This window comes from Pseudopipra pipra, chromosome 6, assembly GCF_036250125.1.
Source record: "Pseudopipra pipra isolate bDixPip1 chromosome 6, bDixPip1.hap1, whole genome shotgun sequence".
Lineage (NCBI taxonomy): Eukaryota > Metazoa > Chordata > Aves > Passeriformes > Pipridae > Pseudopipra > Pseudopipra pipra.
In genome coordinates, this window is record NC_087554.1 from 4,046,263 (window position 1) to 4,061,581 (window position 15,319).

The following is a 15,319-nucleotide window of genomic DNA, read 5'->3' on the forward strand; positions in this document are numbered from 1 at the left end:
TAGGCTGTTTAACACCCACAGAAAAAAAGAGAGAAAAAAATACAATATATTATTAACATTAGGCCTGCTCATTTGCACAAGAAAAAGCTTTAATTTTTCCAAACTTCTTCTTCAACCCTATTTGATCCCATGCTTTTACCTTTTACCCTCATGAAACCAAAATTCCCATGTTAAAATGGTGGGGGGAAATGGAGTGCCACACAGGGATAAGAACACTTGGTTTTCCATAAGATGGGACTGTTGGCTGTTTCTCAGCTGGAAACCATTCAGGAACACTCCTCTTTCCAGAGATGCTGGAATCCAAACGGAGCTGGATGGAGAGATGCCTAAGGACGGATATCAGCTTGTGTGCAACTCCAAATCCTGGATGCCTTTTAAAACAGGCATCTGAATCCATGTGACCAACCTTGAGTGCAATTGCCAAGCTATGAGCAGATGGGAGATTTTGATGCTTCTCCTGTCTTGCAAAGCTGGAATGGTTGCAATATCAAGTCTAATTCTGCTGTGCTTCAACCCCTCCCACCCACCAAAGCCCTGTGCTCCCAAGATGAACTTTAAGGTCCCTTCCAACCCAAACCACTCCAGGATTCTCTGACCTTCAGCCAGGATAAAGAGCTGCTACCCCTTTCTGGAGCAAGGGGCTTATCCCTAAGTTTTCCTCAAAACCAAGACATGCTCCTTCCTTGTGCCCAACAGCCTGGAACACTAGAAAGAGGGAACTCTGTCAGCCAGCCACGATTTTCTTTGCCAGAGCGGGAAAAATTGAACAGAAAATACTCATCCAGTTTCTGATCCTCTTTCTCTGACGGTCTCTTTTTGGCTGCTCTCACAAATGGATACCCCTGGGCCTGTCTCTCACCACAGAGCTCTTCTCATATTCTTAGCGGTGGGACTGCCCTGTTGGAACAGGGGGATGGAAACACAGACAGCACCATCATCCAAATAAATGGAGGAAAAATGTATTTTTATTATGAAATCCTCCTATGAATCATCTTCTCTGCATTTACACTTTGCATTTGCCTCTGAAAATCAGATTTCACCTATTATTTGTCTGATCTCATACAACCAGTGAGGGATGGAAAGGAACCATTTTCATGTATCTGTTCCTAAATATAAAGAATTCCTGAAATTCTTGACGTGCCTTCAAAAAAGAAAGGATGCTTTTCTTTACACAAAATCCAAATATGAATGTGTGGTTAGCAAGCAGGACTGGTTTTCCTCTCTCTTTTTTGTATGGTGCTGCCAGATATGAAAATATACAACATGAAAGAGGTTGTAAATTATTTACTTTTCTCTAAAAATAGTGTCCACTTGTGGAATTCAGGTTGGGCTCTAGTTCTGGCTTTAAAATTTCCAAGATTCTGGGAATCAAAAAATGTTACACTCAGTGTTTCAGTGCCATTTTGTCTTCCCTTTCCCTGATATTTTTTAATTCTGTATACGAAAGACAGAATCAGAGAACCAAGGCACCTCGTGCAGAGAGAGACTTGGTCCTCTTTGTAGTTCCCCTTTAAGTACTTGGCTTTAAGCGACTTTCAACTGAAGGAGGAAGGGTTTAGATCAGATATTGGGAAGAAATCCTTCCGTGTGAGGGTGGTGAGGCCCTGGCACAGGTTGCCCAGAGAAGCTGTGGCTGCTTCATCCCTGGAAGTGTCCAAGACTGGGTTGGACGAGGCTCGGACCAACCTGGGATAGTGGGAGGTGTCCCTGCCCACAGCAGGGGAGTTGGAAAATTATGGTCCCTCAGGTCCCTTCCAAACCACTCTGGGATTCTCTCATTTTATGAATACCAAAGTGCAAGTTAATTCCAGTCCATATTCTCCTTATTTCATCTAAAGATATTTTACATCCCTAACAGTCTTCCCTATTGGATCATTAAGAAGTATTTTAATTAATTAACACTCTACAGTCATCTGAGATTCTTGATTAATACTAGAGAAGTGATTAATACAGGCATGTGCCTGCTCCCTGAAATCATAACTGGGTCAGAAAAGACACACAGTCCTCTCCAGAACTCAGAGAAGCAATGTCCCCATGAGCCTACACAGAGATGTTTGTGCTCTGGATCCTTCTAGAATCTGAGGGATTATTTCTCTACATGTCAGGAATTTAATCTTAAACAAGTAACTTTTAATTCTTTGCGTGATGAAACCCATACTAAGAATATCAAAGGAAAGAGCAGAGATATAAATAATCATCCAAACATGGTAGTTTTCCCCTCTTCTCCTGGATGGGCTTTCCCTCAAACCAGAGCATCCATCACATCTCTCTTATGTGTCATAGTTTAGCCTCTGCCCAGAGCTTGGGAAGGTCCAAACACACCCATCACTGGCCACTAGAAACCTCTGTGGAGCTTTCCCATCTCTCCATAGACACTTTGTCGAAATGGGAGAAATAAACATCAGTTCTCCCATGGTATTTTGCTTTCTCCCATATGTAAGTCCTCAAGTATGTGATATGAACATTTATGTGCCCTCCACTGTGCACATGAACTAGGTGGAAGGAAGGAAAAGGCAAAAAAATGCAAATAAAGCTTCTTAGTTGGAGAATAATATATATATATTTAATATTTATGGAATGGTTGGGGTTGGAAGGGATTTTAAAGACCATCTAGTTCCAACTCTCCCACTAGAAGGTCAAGTCACAGTCAATTAATATCAACTCTCCTATGAAAGAACCAGGATTATCTCCTATTTTATCAACTAAATTTATATGAAGGGAAGAGATCAACTGCCTGCTTAATATAAGCAGCAAAGTAACAAGTTAAACTGCTCCAAATCTGTGTATAATTTCTGTATTATATTGGGACTAGAACCAGCACCTTTAATTTGATAGGACCATAATCACATCACCAAAAGTTCTAATGACTGCTGGAATTCCATTTTCTAAATTCTCACTTGGAGGTGCATTTAAAATTTTTCAGTTTTAAATTTAATTTTCTTTTTCAATTTCTAAGCACATTTTTTAAAAGTCTTTGCTTCAAGATAGCAGTGGCCTTGTATCCATGACTCCAGATCATGGGTTGAGAATCCAATTTTCTTCAACGTCCATCCTCACTTTTAGCAATGTTTTGATGCTTTAAAAACCACACTTTATGGGTCTCTAGTCATGATCTTTAGAGCACATAATTTCATTGAGATACTTCCATGCTGAGAAAACACCAGGAGCACTTTAATTGGTTGTTCTTCTCTTCCCTCGTGGTCTCCTGTGTCCAAGAGGAAGATATAAAACCTCTGACATCCCCCAAAAGAAGCATTTCCTGCATCCAGGAAAAAAAAACTCAAATATTTCTCTAGCAGGTGAGTCTCCAGATGAGTAAAATTTCCTTCCATTGAAGGAGTTGTGTCTTAGTCTTGTTGACTGTGTGAATTTTGGATTCACCAAAGGAAAAGGTTGTTGCATCACCATGCAACAAAATAAAGAATAAATACTAATATATGTTTAAAAAGGGGGAAATTTTTGTGGTTTTCTTAAATTATTATTTTTGTGTCTAAATTTTTATCTGGGGACTGAAATTTCATGCAGGTCTTCATCAGAGAGCACTGACTTTTTAGCAGCTGCTTGTGCTTCTGTGAGTTCATTTCAGAGCATGATCAAGAGGTGACAATAAGGAGAAACAGCCACGTGTACATAACCAAGGCATATTTGGGGGGGTTGAAATCTTCTATTTTTGGCCTTTCACCAGGAATCTCTCAAATTGCCTGTGGTGGTGTCAAAATCAATGGTAATGTAACAGGATCTTTTGGCTAAAAATAAACCTCAATTGAATGTTTGTGGAACTTGTCACCTTATTCTAGGAATCAACTGAGGGACCTGTGTCCTGACCTGAGTCACTCCAGATATTTTAGGGAGTAAATGGTCATTTCTAGAAAATCATTGAGATTTTAGGATGCACTAAGCCTTCTCCAAGGCTTGAAAAACAAGATCAAAGTTGCCAAAAATGGGATTCACCTGACTTAGGGATAATCATCCAAAATTCTGGAATTTATATTGGTCATCCAGACCTCCTCACACCAACCTTTACAAAGCAAAATGCAGGTGAGATTTGTTGTAACCAGTGTCTGCAAACACCTTTGGAATCTAAAATCCTCCTTTCTGGAACCATTTAGTATCCTCTCCTGGAGGAAGCATCTTAAATTATAATTATTTTATTTTGGCAACATAGACATTTCTGATTTGTCTGTGCCTTTGTCCACATAACATTGATATTTACAGAATTATTTAACTGCATTAACAGTTCTTTTATTAGATGTCCTTCTGTAATCCTTATTTTTCCTGTAAAGGTGAGCAAGATTTATCTGCCCTGTGTAGAATTCATACTGGCATCAGCAGAAATGTGTATTAACTTTCTCAAAATTAAAATGATGGTTTTTTTCTTGAAATGTTAAATTAATACCCAGAATTCGTTTTCTAGCAGACTGAGTCCAATTCAAATTCAATTAATAATTTCAGGTAAAAAAAACCAAAAGGTGGGGAAAACTGCTTGGAAATCCTAAAAATATTTAAGTTTGAATATTTAAAAACAATCTTCATGACTTGCTTTTCATTAACTGCTTAAGAATTAATCAGCCTCGGGAAAATAAACCCACAATATATTTGTAGGAAATCCTAGAATGACATGCGATATTTCACTTTAAACTCAATGTTTCCTGTTTGTTCCAAACTTATTATTTCTTTTTTTCTAAAAAAAAAATAAATCTGCTTTTGTTTCAGCATTTCAATCAACTTTTCCAGTATTTCATTTTCTTGCTGCCTAAGAAAAGTCATTATTAACTGTGCCTGAACTGCTTCCTCTACTTGAAACACAGGGAAATGTGTAGCAGCTTTTATACTTCAATAAGATGTTTTTTCTCAAGTGATATTGTGCTTACCTGACTCAACCCAGACATTTTCTGGAGTAAACAGTCACTTGCAGAAAATAATTCAGATTTTTGGATGTACCAAGCCTTCACCAAGAAAGGACACAGAGTCTTTTCTATACCTCTGGTGTGGGTTTATATGGATGGTTTCTGTACACTATGGCCTAGATCTTATAAAATCCTACCCGGGCTCCTATTTCACAGATACTAAAGGAATATACAGGAAGGAATTCCACATTTAAAATGTGTCTCTAAAGCTCTCTTTGCCCTCCTAAGCTTTCCTTTCAATGGGCATCATCCAAATCATTGGTTTCCCCTCTGACTTGGGCAAGGTGCCTGAATTTCCACCACGTTTTCCTGTGCAGGATGTGATGCATTTGTGCCTCGACATCCACCAGTACCAAGTCAGCCCCTGACAAATCTTTTGTGCACAAAGCCAAACACAAGGGCATGAAATGCCTGAAGGAAACTGCACTGCCCTGACTGAGTTCATTCTCCTGGGTTTCACAGACTGGCCTGAGATGGAGATTCCTTTGTTTGGGCTCTTCCTGCTCATCTACGGCACCACTTCGGTGGGGAACGTCGGCCTCATGGCACTCATCCGGCTCAATGCCTGCCTTCACACCCACGTGTATTATTTCCTGAGCAATTTATCCTTCCTAGACTCAGATGTTCCTCTGCCATCGCTCCCAAGATGCTGGTGAACCTCTTGGCCCGGCATAAAGCCATTTCTTTCCCTGGCTGTGGGATGCAGGTCTTCCTCTTTGCCGCTTCCACTGAGTGACTCGTTTTGGCCGTCATGGCCTACGACAGCTACGTGGCCGTTTGTCAGCCTCTCCTCTACTCTGAGGCCATGTCCCACAGGATCTGCACCTCCATGGTGGCTGGGGCGTTCCTCAGCAGGGGTCTGACCTCGCTGGTCCACACCTGCCTCGCATTCTCGCTGCCGTTCTGCGGCTCCAGATGGATCAACCACTTCTGCGACATCCCGCTGCTGCTGAAGATCTCTCGCTCTGACACGCGCCTCAATGAGGTCCTGCTTGTCACCCTGTGTGGCTTCATCCAGACCAGTACCTTCCTGAGCATTGCTGTGTCCCACATCTGCATCCTCAGCACCATATTCCACATCCAGGTGGCTGAGAGCAGGTACAAAGCCTTCTGCACCTGCAGCTCCCACCTGATGGCCATCGCGTTGTTCTATGGCTCCCTCCTCTTCACCTATTTAAAGACCAGCTCCAACCACTCCTCCTGGGACACAGACAAAGTAGTGTCTGCATTTTACACTCTTGTCTTTCCCATGCTGAACCCCCTGATTTACAGCCTGTGGAACAAAGAAGTGAAGGATGCCCTGAGGAGGACAGTGGAGAGGAGGGTCTTTTCTCAGGGATTTTCTTAGAGTGTGTTTCTGGTCCAAAACACAATAAAAGCACCAGTGATGGGAACCATTGGGCTAAATGTAGGTGAGTCGTTAGGAATATCTGCATGGGGGTTTGCTTCCCAGGTCCATTTGATAATCACTGGGAAAAAGCAGTCAACTGAGAAGGTGATTCACCTTATCAAACAGAAGCTCACGTCAGGTGGATCCCACCCCAGAAGGATCCAGTGAGTGACAACCCTGGAACTACATGGTCTTTAAGGTCCCTTCCAACCCAAACAATCCCAGTATTCCATGATCTCTTTCTCCTCACTGTCCATAACGAGTCTATCCCAAATGCAGAAGAAAGTTACATTTTTGCAGATTACAATTACCGAGACAACTCTTCACCAAGATGTTTGAAAGAAAAGTCCAATTAAAACAATTATTACATATGGGTGTGATTCTCTGTATTATATTTGGAAAGCTAAAAGCTTTTGCACAGGGAAAATACTTCTCATATTTGACAGCCAGTTCTGCCGTACCCGCTACAGAGAAAGGAGCCACTTATTTATTTATTTATCTATTTATTTATTTATTTATCTATTTATTTATTTATTTGTGTTACCATATTTTTGTGGCTGGACTTGTTCAGGTTTCACTAGGCACCTCCCTGCCTGTTCTGCTCCCCCCAGACATTTTTCATGCTTGTTCTCCTCCTGTGTTCTTGACAGTTTTACTACTCGTATGTATTTTTCCATCATCTCTTTGTGCCTGCAGACCACAAGCCCTTGTTTCCCTTCCCACAGCATAATTAGGTTTTTATTTCTGCCTAATTGTGTTATGAAATGCTTGTTGGTGGTTATGGGCCTGGCACTGTTACAAAACACACGCACTGATATCAAGACAGACTTTTGTAGTGCACCTGTGTCTGGATTCAGTATAAACAAATATTAATTGTATCCTGGTACAACATGGGTGTGCTACTTCTGCTTTGTCTGCACAGAATTCCTGACATTTCAGCACTGGACCCTTTTTTGGTGGATTTTCCACTTGCTGATGTCTGTAGAAGCCCTTCTAGTTGCCCTTGACTGCTCCTTGTCACTCTAACCTGCAGTTAAACAACAGGTTTCCTAATCCCATCCTTTCCAAGCCCACTGAATGCTCCCCACTGACAGAGGCAGTGTTAGATGGGATATTTGGAAGGAATTCTTCCCCGTGAGAGTGGTGAGGCCCTGGCACAAGTTTTCCAGAAAAACTGTGGCTGCCCCATCCCTGGAAGTGTTCAAGGCCAGGTTGGACAGGGCTTGGAGCAACCTGGTCTGGTAGAAGGTGTCCCTGCCCATGGCAGGGGAGTGGAATTCTATGATCTTTAAGGTCCCTTCCAACCCAAACCATTCTGGGATTCTGGGATTCAATGATAATCAGGACTTCGTCTTACGAACAGTGAAAATGGTAATTTCGCAGGCTAGCAACCTCAGAGGAAGCAAAACCTTCCTCCTATGGATTGAAAACATCTCTGTAACCCTCCCCTGTCATGGTGTTCCCAGCTTTCAGCTCCCTGGGCCGAGTGTCCAAGGTCCAACTCCGGGATGGCCCAACTGCATAACTGTGGCTCGGGCTGCTGAGAAACCGTGCTGTGGGAAGAGCTGTGAGAAAGTCGAACCCTTAAGAATGGGAAAGACCTCTGAAATCGAGCCCGAACGTTAATCCAGCACTAACCATGTGTCCTAAGTGCCGTGTCCCAGCAGGGAGTTACGAGTACAGTTAGTGGCAGAGTTGGAGCTGTGAGTGGCTCACAGAGCCAGAAGGACACGTAACAGCAGGGAAATTATTATAAATACACCGGAAAATGATTGTCATTGCGCAGAGAAAAAAAATCGGGAATAGTCTGACCGCGCTGCCGGAGGCGGTGTCAGCACCAGTGATGTCATCGCAGCGCGACGGCGCTGCCCGATCCCCACAGCGCTGCCCGATCCCCACAGCGCTGCATCCCGGCAGCGCTGGGGGATGGCATAGAACATTCTGCAGATCCTCAAGTGTCCATGACGCGAGAACAGTGCGGGAACCGCCCCGGAGACCGGCGGAGGGGCCCCGCCGGGCCCCGGGAGCGGCGATGGCGGGACTACCTCTGCGCGCTCCCGCCGCGCCGCAGGGACTACAACTCCCAGCGTGCCCCGGGGCGGCGGAGCGCGCCTCCGTGTGCAGCGCCCCCTGCCGGCTGCGGGTGTCAGCGCAGCGGGGGCGCCCCCGCGTGGCGGCTCGGCCCGGCCGGGACAAACCGGGACAAACCGGGACAAACCCGCACCTCCACGGTGTGGAAGTGCTGCTCGGATCGGTTCTGCCACGGGAGAGAGGATTCCAGTGGGTTGTGACACAGCCTCAGGAAGCAGAGCAGATGTATGTGAAGACCGACAGAGTGGGAAGGACTTCTAGGAAAAGGAGTTTTCCCATGACAGGATCGGGCTGGTGTGTGAGCTGTGCCCACGGAATGGCACGGGAGGCACCACTGGCAGCTTTGTTGTCCTTCCACCGTCCCCAAAATTCTATTAAGCTTCTGCGTTCGAGGTTGAAATGGGAGTAAGAGTGCTGGGAGTTGTGACCAGCTTCCCAGTGTTCTAATTCTTGACTGTAATCCTGGTGCTGGAAGAAGATGGGAATGTTAACAAAGTTTCAGGAATCCTCCTAGAGAGAGCTGTAAAGGACAGCATCCTTCACAAGGCAACTGGACTGAAATTAGAGCTGAAATTAAAGCTAATTAACATTCCTTTGTCTCCTGATTTCTAGTATAACACAAGTTTTCAAAGAGGAGAAAAAAAAGTGGGTTTTAAAACTTGTCCTTGGCAAATGAATCGTGACTTTGTTAATTTGGTTATTGTAGATATCAGGCAAAGCACATTGCCTGAGAATGAATTGTTATCTCACTCTCAGTAAGGAAGATGAGTAAAAGTCATGTGCTGGTCAGGAAGAGATTCTTCCCCCCCTTCCCAATTCCCAATCCAACTCTCAGGGTTTGTTTGCTTTCTTAGGTGCTGTTGCTCAGTCCTGATCCTCCCACCTGACAGGAAAGCAGAAACTCACTGAAATAGAGAGATGGGGCTGGCTATGGCTGAGGGTGATAGGGGGAAAGGGGTAGAACTGTCTCCTCCCAATTACTTCTGGAAAAAGCCACTTCTTAAGGCCCTGGAACAAGAAGAGAAAGTTTCCAGTTGATCTAAAGTAACGGTGGTGTCACTTTCTCTTCCCATTCCTCAGCCTCTCCGTGCACCGGTGTTCTTATGCTGGATGTGGCTGTGGAAACACAGATTCTCAGTCCCCTTCCTCTTTTTTTTTCCAGTCTCTGCAATTCCCAGCTGCTTCCCAGCTTGTCATCCTTGTTATTACAGGTGTCTCTGTGGCTGTGGTGTGACTGTGGGGCAGTTTAGGTTGAAGTAGTTTGGGAAGTACTCTTTTCTGTGGATTGAGCTGCTTTTCTGGCCTCTGGAATACAGCAAGAAAGTATCGAACCCTCCCATTCCCACCTGATGAATTTTGTGATGCCACAGCCTTGCAAGGAGGACTAATCTGGTAATGCAAAGGACAAGGGCTTCCAGTAGAAAACTTTGGAAGTGGATCTTCTTTCCTTTCCTAGGCTGACACAGACAGTCATCCATGTTCCTCTTGAAGTTTACGGGGGGGAGGGGGGTGTAGAGCCTGGTGACTCCAGAGTACATGAGAGTAAATACAGGCAGGGAAAAAGGTTGGAATTGCCTTTTTCAGGCACTCCCCACTGTTAGTTGAACCTGGCTGAGGCAGGGATGCAGGCGCCTAGGAATTCCGAGAAAAAGCTTTTTCGTGTGGTCATGCTGAGCCTGCTGGTCTCTGCTAAACAAAATTTCCTGGATTAAGTAACAATGCTGCAATTCTGGCTTCTTTTTCTTCCCAATCAGAAACTCTTGTTTTACCTAAGAAATGCCCACGTGGTTTCGCCTTGGAGCTGCTCCCTCCCTCAGGCTGTTGTTTTAGCTGATGTCAGCCTGTTGCTCAACCTGCACCTCCTGACTGCAGAAATGCTTTGTAAGAGAACCCTTTTGGGCCTGACTGAACATCCTCACTGCTCCCAGGATTTCTGGCATCTCAACCAAATCCTGGCAGTTCACCCTTTGCCTTGAGTCGCTGGCTGAGGAGTGGCTGGCTGAGCTCCTCCATGTGTCTCATGACTCTGGAGCTTTTAGATCCATCCATTGGCCAAGCCAGCCCTAGAAACTGGCCAAAAATGCTGTTTTCTGCCAGTCTCTGCCTGCAGAGACCCTGGTGAACACTCTAAGGGTGGTTGGGGACAGGGAAAGGAGACAGACAAGGCATGTGGGTGGAGAATTCAGTCTCCCCTTTTTGGCAGCCTCGAGTCGTGGGAATGTTTCAGCTGCAAGGTGCAGCTTTACACTGAACCTGCTGCTCCCCTGAGGGTTGTGTCCCTTCACAGTGGCTTTTAGAAGGAACCAGGAGCACCAAACACAAAGCAAGGAAGGGCCTGGCCTGTGCTAAACAAGTGTGGAGCGGAAATCTTGTGGTTTTTTCTTGTCAGACTGGAAAGTTCCTGATTTGAGTAGTTTCAGTCTTGGTCATCACTGCCTATTTAGACAGGTTTTGGGCAGTGTGGCCATGCATGACTGAGCAAGCTACTCATAGAGCAGTTGGGTGGAAGAACTGATTCCTTAGACCAGGCAGAGCATTCCTCTGGCTGCCTTAAACCTGAAATTAAGGTGGCTGCTGTCCAAGGGCAGTCTGAGAGCTTTGCTACCACATAAAACTGATTATTTTAGTGGGAGCATCTTCCCAGCATTCTGACCACGACCCCAGGTCAGCAAGACCTGGAGGCCAAGGTTTAAGAGCTGGTGGTCTGCCTGAAGTTAATGGTTCTGCCCAGTCTGAAACAGCCAGATGTGATTGCTGAGGAGTCCATATGTTCCTGTGGCTGCCCTTCCCTGTTATCTCCTTGCCCTGATGGAGCAGGGGGCCTGCTCTGTCACTGTTTTATTGGCTGCTGGAATGCTGATATCTGTGGGCTTGGCCCAACATCTGCAAAGTTAAAGACAACGACTTAATCCAACCTATTTATTACTATCATGGTCAGGCCTTGCTCTTTTTTCCTGTTTTATTTCTCTCTTCTAATTTTATGGCTTTCCTTCCCCCCCCAGATGCTGGTGGAATAAGTTTAAAAATGGAGAACCAGGTTCTTCCCAGTTTGTTCAGTAGGCAGGGAAAGCACCAGTGGGTCTCCTCCCCACCCAGCTGCTGCTGGCTTGTGGAAGGAGCTGTGTCCAGCTCATCCTGAGCTGACTTTTCAGGGACAATACTCTACTTTTCAACACTATCTGGCTGCTCCACAGGTCACACACGTAGGAGCAGGTCCAACTCAAGCCCCTTGAACTGCTTTTAAATATTTTTACCTTGATGCCAAGGTCTGGGATGTGACTTAGGAGGAAATTATACCTAACAGGAAAGCTGTGGAGTTGTGGCTCCATCTCAGCTGCATGAACCACACGGGTGTTTTCAGTGTCTCTTCACAGCACAGCAGGAACCTGCTTTTCCCACAGGCTCCCAGAAAACTCTCCCTGCTTTCTCACCTCTTGTAGACAACATCCCTCCAATTTTTCTAAGCCACTACATCGATTTAATCTCTTCACTTCCTCTAAAATAATCCATGAAATAAGTTCCTGGAGAGACCTGCTGAGCAGCAGCAGTTTGGAGGTGCTCCCCCCGCCCATCCTGCCTGACAGAGATCATGACATGGGCCACTGCTTGTTTTTTGTGGTGCTTTATCGGGCTGCTGCATGTTCTTTAAGCCGGTTTTTAACCGCCAGTTCCCTGTAAAAGCTTGTTTCTTCTCATCATGCTTGAAAGCATTTGCCTGCCAGCCCCTTTTCTGGGTGGCTGAATATAAAAGCAGCCACCACCTTCTCTGGAAGGCTTTGTAATATCTGTTCAGGATGCTACACAAACTGTGCCTAAGGAACATCCTCACAAAATTAACTGAGGCCTGAGGTGCAAACTGTGGTCTGAAATAAAGAATCAGTGTCTCTGTGGAGGGTAACAAATCCAGTTTTTGTGGAAAACAAGGTGGCAGCATGAGGGACAGGGAGGACAGACACCTCTTTTTGATTCCCAGATGAAACCTCGTCTTTAAAAAACAACATTTTGCCTGTGTATCCTACTCAGAATGAAAGCTGCCTGATCATTCATGAGGGCTTGGATACTCCCCAGTGTTTTCCAGGGGAATTCATGGTAGGAAGAAGGTGATCTTTTGGTATATTGAGAAATTTCCCTGTGGTTGTTGACTTTAGATGGGTGGTTCTATTTGCAATCTTTTTCCAGTTTTAGAGTAAGTTAAATAAACAGAAATAGAGAACAGGAATGATACCCACCCCCTAGTTTTTAACACTTGGTAAATCTGAGAGGGAAATAAAGTGGATGGCCCTGCAGGAGGATCATGACAGTGTAGTAAATGTTGTGGATTGTGGCCTGTGGTGGAATGTCAACATCAAATTATTGTGACTTTTGCAGCTTGGAAAAATCTGTTGTGGAAGCTCCAGTACATGCAGCTGGTGCACAGGATGCCTTTGGAATCCAAACTGGAGCTTTTCTGTCACAGATATTGAAGTTGGTCTTGAAATTAGTTTAAAAGGGGCTGATACATGCAAGTAAATTCACCAAATTCTGCTTCTGGCCATGCTGGGCTGACAGAATTATCATGTTATTAACAACGTTCTTCCTCACTCTGTTAACTGTATTTTTAGAGGCTTGTAAAAACAAATAACTAATAAATAAAAATAAATAAAAATAAAATCAAGACTAGTGTGGACAAACTAGAGAATTGTTATCTATCGCATTTCATTCAGACTGTATGCAAAAATGTTCAAGAGAGAGAAAAAACTGTAACAGAGTTTAGAAAATGTTTGTCTGTTTAAAACAGGGATTATATTAGTTGTTTACAAAATCCTGTAGTCTGTCTTCGGGACTTTTTTTTCCTGAGTCAGAATAGCCTCGTGTTCAGTCTCCAAGGCAAATTTCCCAGCATAACTTCAAACATCCTTTGTCTTTCTGTCTTTGGAGAGTGTTTCCAGGAACCAGCACTTCTGTGTTCCCCAGTCATTTGCATTCTGTGCTGTAAGTACCCAGTGAAAACTCAGTGAAATCCCGGCTTTCCCACGTGGAGAAATTTGGACACCTAAAAGCAACAACTGAAAAACTTGCACCACGTTTTGCCCAAGGAGCTACAGAAGGAGTTTGCAGTTAATCTCACAGAGCAAATGGAGCCCAGATGTGTTTAGCAAACAGCTTTCAAAACTCACAGTTGAGATCAGTGTCAAATTTCCCCACACATGATCAACCTTGGAGCCAAGTTTAGAGTTGCTTTTGTGTTTACAGAAAGTCTGGGACCTGAATGACACTGAAATTCGTAGGTGGAATGGAGGTTCTCCATAACAAATATTTGACTGGATGCAGTTTATCTTATTTACAGGACTTTGAGCTTTGGGGGGGAAAAAAGAGAAAAGGTTACTGTATTTTTGTTGATTTAATATTTGAGGCATATTCAGCACTTTCTTGTTCACTGAATCTGGGACAGTTGTTGATTTTTAACTGAGATCTGTTATTAATCTGTAATTAAACCAGCATGGCAAAATCAAGCATTTTAAAGTTATGGGTGAACTGTTTCTACAGATGTTAAATGAAATTTTGTGCATTCCTGAGCATTCTGGCTCTCTCTGATCACAGCAAGGCAGCCCTCTTGTTGAAGGTCTAACTGTAAGCCTAAGTCTCATGCCAAGTTTTTTGCTCAGGGACTGTATCAGCAAAAATCTGCCTCAGAATTTACTTTGGGCAAATATTGTCCAGTATTTGCTTAGAAGTCCTGTTTTCAACCCCCGGGAAGGTCACTGTGGTCATTTGCGAAGGTCATGCACGAGAAGGCCATAGGTAGAGTCAGAATAAATGATATTGAAGTGGGTGTAAGAGTCATGGAAACTTTCCCTTCAGGTATATCTTGATCTCTGACTTGATGACCTTTTGTATTTATATGGAGACATTCATCAAAGAAGCCCCGACTATTTTTGCACACCTAAAGCTCAGCATTACTGTCCCTAAATTGGCAGATTTTAGGGTCTGTGCTCTATGTACAAGCTGTAAACAAGAAAAGCTTGCTCCATTGTTCCTGCTGGGATATTATCCAAGGGAAAACAGAGATTGTCTTCAACAATCTGAAGCTTGTGTAGGGAGACAATACAATGATTTTGCCTGTAGGCAGCCTGAATATGCCTTTACTTCAGACCAACAAAGCAGCTGAGAGAGATGTGAATTCAAAATCCACACACAAGGATAGGAGAGGCCCTGGGCCTTGAATACTTCCAGGGATGGGGCAGCCACAGCTTCTTTGGGCAACCTGTGCTAGGGAACAATTCCCCTCACAGGGCACAATTTCCTCCTAAATGTGAATGTTACTTGATGGGAAGTCCAGCCTAATAAGGTGATGCTTTTAGCAGGCTTCTTCCCAAGAATGCTTGTAAAGTCCTTTAGGAAGAAATTCTTTACTATTTAGGAAGAAATTTTTGGCTGTGAGAGTGGTGAGGCCCTGGCATAGTCGCCCAGAGAAGCTGTGGCTGCCCCATCCCTGGAAGAGTCCAAGGCCAGGTTGGATGGGGCTTGGAGCAACCTGGGATAGTGGAAAGTGTCCCTGTCCACAGCAGGGGGTTGGACTTTAAAGTCCCTTCCAACCTAAACCATCCGAGGTTTTTATGATTAAATGCATCTTCAGGAAGAACAGTACAAGATAAAAGAAGGCTTAAACCAAACCATGAGGAAACAGCGTGAAGTAAAGTTGAAATTAAAACACTAGTTTGAGATAGGAAGATCTGGGTATGGCTGAACATAATCTCATGTAAGACCAGAGTTTTGAACTCTTCACCTTGGTCACCAAGGCATGACACACGGCCGTGCAACCCCATGTTTCCTCTCCTGCCCACATAAATCTGCTGTCACCAAACATCATGTGCATTGTGCAACCCGCAGTGGATCCAGAAAGCAGAATCTGGGACTTCCCTAATCTCATTGACGTTTAATCACGGGTGGC

General features: G+C 44.3%; 1 protein-coding gene across 1 annotated transcript; it reads left to right on the forward strand.

Moving 5' to 3' along the window:
- The first annotated feature begins 5,208 nt into the window (after positions 1-5,208).
- On the forward strand, positions 5,209-6,293 carry LOC135415423 (olfactory receptor 5AS1-like). The gene is given in 2 exon segments (XM_064657107.1): positions 5,209-5,528; positions 5,531-6,293. Coding segments are annotated over 2 exon segments (939 nt in total). The 5' UTR covers positions 5,209-5,314; the 3' UTR covers positions 6,256-6,293.
- Positions 6,294-15,319: the final 9,026 nt, after the last annotated feature.